We start from the raw sequence: 6,995 nt of genomic DNA on the forward strand, positions 1-6,995 counted from the left end.
TATATATATATATATATATATGCATGAGTGCGTGCGCGTGTAAGTTTTTAAAATCTGTAACTTATAGAAAATATTTTATTATTTATGTATTTAAAATAGCTTGAGCATTAGGATGAGTATATAAATTTCCTGTTGTTGACATAATTTATATATGAACTATTCAGAAACCATAAAATCCTTTATTTGTTCAGCAAGTCGATACTTGGATATATTCTCGGTGGCCTGTCTTTAGGCTACTCAAACAGAAAACTTATTTTCAAGAAACACAAATCAATTGAAGTTAGTATATTATTTCTAAAATGTATTTTACTTACAGTCCAGGTGATGGACAAATCACCAACTTTGCCGCCACCTCCACCCACATCATTTGGCGCTCTTTTTGGAGGAGAAGATGACGTTCGGTAATCAGCTTGAAAATGAAAGTAAAGAATCTTTGTAAAAAAACGTGTGTCATGAGCACTTGATATGGAAGGAAAATGTTGAGAAGCAAAATGTTAGGAGTAATTAATATGAAGCTATCGTGACAAAATTACTTTCATTTAAGACCTCTAAGAAAACTCCATTAATTTGTACATTAATATTGTCTCCTGGTTTTGAGTGGCAGAATTGGTATGATGCACATTTTAATATTTAATATAGTTAAGGCGGCCTGCTGGCAGAATGGTTAGCAAACCGGACAAAAAGTTTAGCGGCATTTCGTCCGATGAATTTTTTGCACAGTTACCGTCTACCGAATTCAACTCACAAGGCATTGGTCAACCTGAGACTAAGATAGAATAGATTGAAGCGTGAGTGAACAGTCGCACTGATTTAATATCCTGATATGTATATAGAACGCTCAAAGGAAGTCTCGTGCAACCACATGGAAATCATGACAGGAGAACGCTTCTAGGAACGGTACAGCGTGGTTCTCGAAAAGTGAGCTGTGTAACTTGCAGTTACGAGCATTCAATGTTTGTTCTATAAGAGTGAAACACAACACATGGCGACGAGGATGACAACCGGAAAACATTTAAACTTCAACAACTTGGAAGAAACTAATGCCGGGCTGATACAGTTCGAAGCAAGAACTGAATGCGATGACGTTGAAGATGTCAAAAAGAAGCCAATATTTCTTTCTACCTGTGGAGTTGAAGCCACAATGAAGTTAAAAGATGTTCTTTTCCCGGCAAGCCTTTAGAATGCAACACACCAACAAATAATGAATGCGTTGCAACAGCTTATAAAGCCAACAGCTAATAAAGCGGACAGATTAAAATTATTGGAACTGAAGCAATTAGAAAATGAGTCAATCAACAACTTCCTTCTTAGGATTAATTCTCAAGCTTCCTTTTGCCATTTGAATATTTGAAAGAAAATCCAGAAGAAATCATGAAACTCATTTTCATCACTGGATTATCGTCGGCAGAGGTAAAGTTAAAAATTACAGTGCCATTCTAAAATGAAATACACTGAAATAGTTGCTGTCGTATCCACCATAGAATCGGAAACGCTGTTTGCGAGTAATCGGCAAACAATGACAAAGTTTAATATTAACAATAATACCTCCAGTAACAGTCATGACGTTGTAGTTAAATATCGTAATTGTGGGCGTACACACGAAGCTTATGCATGCCCATTATATGGGAAAAATTGTAATGAATGTGGCAAATTAGTGCATCTTGCAAGATTTTGCCAATCTAGAAACGATCGCCGTGTGGACAACATAAATGTATCTCCAAGTGAGACTGAATCTGTCAACAGTTTGTTGCTAAACGTGAACAACAATGAGAGTGCAGATAACACGGGGGTTTTTCAAGTGCTTTATAAATAACAAAAGCATAGATATGAAAGTGGATTACTGGAGCAGCTTGTTCGATAGTCCCGTTATCATTTGCTTCACACTTAAGTATCCCATTCGAATCATCCCACAATAGATTAACCACTTTTGATGGTTCAGATCTAAAGGTTGTTGGATCTATCCGAGTGACATTAAATCTCAACAACACCGACGAGTCACGAAAATTTATCGTGGTAGACAGCCCATACTCTTTTAGGCTGAGTGGAAAAGATATCATTAAAGACAGTTCGTTATGTTTCAATTTGAACATGGATGTGTTCCCAGAGGTTAAAGGTTTTGTGACCCGAGTTAACTGCTCTGATGCGAGATATAGCGTGATGAGTTCGGCTAGACGCGTTCCAGAACATTTGGAAAAAGATAAATTGAAGAGGTTGGAAATAATGGGTATCATCACACCGTCGGATTACTCTGGAGTCAGATGTGCCTCACCTCTTGTGTAGCTAAGAAAAAAAATGCATCTCTTCACATATTGACACTTATTCTTTTCCTGTACCATCAATCGACACCATTTTCTCCGGTATGTCAGGTGCGAAATTTTTCTCCACTCTCGGTTTAAAGTATGTGCATTGGCAAATACCTTTAGCGGAAGAAGCAAGGCGTATTTGCGCTATTAATACAACCAATGGTCTTTACCTGGTCAACAGACTTCAAATAGGACTTAAGAATTCGCGTGGCATATTTAAGAACTGTATGGAAGCTCTACTAAAAGGGATTGAAGGAGTCAGGGTATACCAAGATGATATCCTCATCCATGCTAGTAGCGAAGCAAATTTGACGAGCAGAGAAAATGCAGTAGTTGCAGGGCTAACCGAGGTGCAGTTCTCTATTAACAAAGAAAAGTCATTCTCCAGAAGAAGAAATTTGACTTTTCTGGGAATTGAAATATCTGAAGAGGGTATTTCTCCATCTCAGGAATTCGTAGCAAAACTGAAGGACATACAAGTACCAAAATTGAAGGAAGATGTTGACAAAATATTGAGTCTGGCGAATTACTATAAAAGATTTGTGTCGGTATATGCTGAAAAAGTAGAACCACTGTTGCCTACAGAATTTAAGTGGGGTAAAGAGCAAGATAAGATCTTCCATATGGTTATCATTCGTCTTTCGGAGGCTCCAGTCTTGCAACCGTACTCAATGGAGAAGATGAGTACTCTCACTATAGATGCATCCTTGATTGCAGTAGCTAGGGTGTTATCTCAGGAAGGATACCAAGTAGCAATCATAAGCCACACCTTTAGCCAAGCACAACGAAATTGGCCGAACAGAGAGAGAGAGAGACAGACAGACAGACACAGAGAGAGAAAGAGAGAGAGAAAGAGAGAGAGAGAGACAGACAGACAGACAGAGAGAGAGAAAGAGAGAGAGAAAGACAGACAGAGATAGAGAAAGAGAGAGAGAGAGGCTTATGCAATGGTATGGTGCGTGGATAGACTGCGGTATTTCCTTCTAGGAAAGCAGTTTTATCTGGCCTTTAAAAACCCTGTTCACGAAGGATTTAGATGTACCCCGACGTGCCTCACAAAAAATAGCCAGCTGTACGATTTCGTTGGTTATGCATGTTCCGGGTAAAAGTATTCCGCGCGTTGATACCCTCTCTCGATTGAGGTATAACGAGAATAACGACGGTGATAATATTTTCTTTGCTTCGCATTTAGACAAATGTAACAGTGCGTGGCAGGACATCGATCCCGTAATGATGGAAGGCATCCGAAAACAACTAAAAGCAAATGCATTATATAACAAAATAAAAGAACACATTTTACCGCCAAATTGGAGATTGGTCTCGAATCTGGAACGTGCATTTGTTAAAGGAAAGGATTCTCTCACATGCGAAAATGGCTTAATATATCATAAAAATCGTCCGTTTGTCCCAGCGCCTTATAGAGCCAGTATTAGCTAAAATACACGTCACACATATGGGCATTCAACAAACAATTAAGAAGGCACGATTCTGTGTTTGGTGGCCTGGGTTGGCTTACTCGATGGCGACGTTAAGCCAAATTTACTTAAGGAAAATAATTCATGGCCTATTTCTGGATCCTGGGAGTATGTGCATATGGACTGGGCATATGTTTCAAACATCGGTAACATACTCGTAATTGTAGATGTCTATTCAAAATAGATCGAGGCATTCTTGCGTCCTAATCGCTCTACTGAGGCGGTAAAAAGCTAGCTGCTGGAGGTCTTTGCTCGTTTTGGAGTTCCCACAGCTTTAGTATCGGACAACGGGTCTGAATTTGTTGCGTTAAAGAATATGTTGTCATCAATGGGTTGCAGAAAGATCGAGACACCTGCTTACAGTCCGGCATCTAACGGTGTTGCTGATAGGGCCGTACAAAACTATGAAAGCTGCATTGAAGCATTTTGATCCGAAGACAATGAATTTCAGCAACTACTTGAACAAAATTCTGTTCAACCATTGGAGTGCTCCGGATGGTTGTAAATTATCACCGGCAGAAAAGTTAATGAAAAGACCATTGACGGTTGCTATAAACCCATTCTTTGAAGTAGGTGAGGATGTTAAACACAAAACCACGTTCGGCAAGGTTGCATCGAAGGCAAAATATGTGATACATGCCAGAAAGAATACTACATGGATTAAGAAGGCAGATCACGCACTGCAGTTAGTGGCAGTTGAGCAACTGGCCCCGCTGAACACACGGGAACCAGAACCAGAATAGAGCACAGCACCTGACACGATGGTTCATGCTGAGTCTGCAAGGATGTTTAACAGCAACGTCGCGGCTATATCAAGTCCCCGGGCTAGGCATGACACCAACCCCGGAGTCAAAGAAGAAGTGGAGAAGGCTATTGTTGACAATGCTAGCCGTCGAAAATCGAACACGAAAACTGCATCAAGTCCTCAACTGAGCCGAAGTACAAGAATTGCAGTAGGATGTAAGAAGCCAAAACGTTTCGAGGAGGAATAATGTAATAGTTGCATTGGGTTGCTGATTTGATATCCTGATATGTATGTAGAACTCTCAAAGTAAGTATCATGCAGCCACGTGGAAATCATGACAGGAGAACGTTACTAAGAAGGATACAGCGTGGTTCTTGAAAAGTGAGCTGCGTAACTTGCAGTTACGAACATTCAATGTTTGTCCTATAAGAGTGAAACAAAACACGAACCCAGAACCATATGCTCACGAAAGGAATTTTTTAACCTCACAACTATGTTTAGGCCTATAATTTATGCTACTTATAATACACCTAGTTTTTATGCAATAGTATTCTTCGAGAACTTCGGCGACTTTGATTGTTGCTTTGCAGGAGAATTTAATCAGTAATTCTGGTCGAATCATTCATAAAACCATGGATAGGAATGTGTTTAATTAGAAAATAATATCATACTATGGTATATAGACGCAAGGACTGGTTTAGAAAGTGGATAGGGAATAAAAAATACAACCAAATTTCATTACACAGATTCAATTTTTTATGACATGAAAGGAAAAATTTAAGAGTTTCTGAAATGCCAAAACATTTGAGGGACTCAATAGCTGAGTCAATGTGAAAATGAATGCTTATTATTTCAAAATTTTCAAACACTTTCTTCCTGCATGTAAATAATTACAGAAGATGCTGCCTTTAGATATGAGGCATCTAACAACAAAGATGTAATGTTGAAAGACGTATGACCGGTGCACAAATCGGAGGAACTCAGAGAATGTCAAGATTCTTTATAAGAACATTTGTTTAGCACGGCAAATGTTGAAGAGAGCAACATTATTAGATATTTACCTGACGGCAAACTCGGTCGACCAACTCCAAGTTTGTTAATAGCACGAACTCGGAATTTGTATAGATTATTAGGTTTCAATCCTAAAACTTCGACAGACTTGAATAAGTGGTTCTGAACTTCAACAGCAGACGAAGGGATTTCTGTAAAAATAAATAAGTAAATGAATAAAAAAAATTAAAAAAACAAAAAAAAAACTTCATATAACGTTTTGGTGAATATATAACACCTTATATTTTGTACTTTATACATGAAGAAAGGTTGTAAGCACACGTCACTCTCCTTACCTAACATACACATATACACAATCTCCCGACCCCACGACGCTACATAAACAATACTATCATGTACATACTCAGAGAAATAAGTGAATGCTAAAATGTCCACGATATAATAACACTTACAAAAATTTGCATACAATGGTCATTAAAGTAAAGCGAAAATCACTTTTGCAGCAACTAGCTATTATTTACGAACATTTCTATAAAAACTCCGCCTTGAAGGCATTTAAGCAAGCGTTATTTTGATTTTATTTCCTTAATAATAAGTTTATATATATGTATGTATGTATATATATATATATATATATATATATATATATATATATATATATATATGTATATATATACGGCAAATAAGAAAATGTGTATGTTTTCTTCAAATACTTTCTAATGCTTTGGAATAAATAGACACACTGGAATGTCTACCGGTTGGTGTATGTCGTTTTGTATCCTCTCCATTTTTTTATTTGCCACATAAATTAAGGATAACCCACTTTTTACCCCCGCTCATATATGACACTCAATTGCGAGACTGCCACGCAATAACCAGCATTTGGTATGAATAACTGGGTACACTACCAGCAATATATTGGATAGGCACTATCCCTTAGTTGGTTGGTTTTCCAACATCTAACTCTCACAGATATATATATATCGCCAGCCGGTGGTTGTCATATGCTGATGACGAGTCAATACTCGGAAACTCGGGTCCGTGTGTATCACGTCAGGCTGGAGATGAGAAGGATAGGCTTCTCTTTGCAAATACTGATAGGGAACGAAAGTGTGTCAATAGCCAGTTGGAGGAGATGTCTTCCTGGGGCTACAAGCTACAAGTAGCATCAACCCTTAAGGGTTAGCCACATTTAGATGGCAAATTTACTTCACGATATAAACATATATATATATATATATGTAAACAATTGCAGCGTGGAAGGTGTTTATAGCACGGAATTGTGTCAGTGAACAAGTCACAGTCTCAAAGCGACGAAAATATTTTGGCAAATCAAATTTAAATGTTGAAGTGAATCTAACGGTTCTTGTGTGTTTCTTAATTGGCTTATAAACACCTTCCACGCTGCAATTGTTTTCGTTCCAGCACACGATCTCAGATCAGGCCACTTGCTATGCAAGT

General features: G+C 38.2%; 1 protein-coding gene across 1 annotated transcript in view; it reads right to left on the bottom strand.

The window, feature by feature from the left end:
• LOC106871423 (contactin-2) overlaps window positions 1–6,995 on the bottom strand; it is a 229,293-nt gene that overhangs the window by 47,220 nt on the left and 175,078 nt on the right. Inside the window, exons 17-18 of the mRNA XM_052973899.1 lie at window positions 5,585–5,725; window positions 315–409 (exon numbers count right to left, since the gene is read on the bottom strand). Coding sequence (XP_052829859.1) covers window positions 315–409; window positions 5,585–5,725 — 236 coding nt within the window. The remainder of the gene's footprint in view (window positions 1–314; window positions 410–5,584; window positions 5,726–6,995) is intronic.

Source organism: Octopus bimaculoides, chromosome 17 (genome assembly GCF_001194135.2).
Source record: "Octopus bimaculoides isolate UCB-OBI-ISO-001 chromosome 17, ASM119413v2, whole genome shotgun sequence".
In the NCBI taxonomy this organism is placed as follows: domain Eukaryota; kingdom Metazoa; phylum Mollusca; class Cephalopoda; order Octopoda; family Octopodidae; genus Octopus; species Octopus bimaculoides.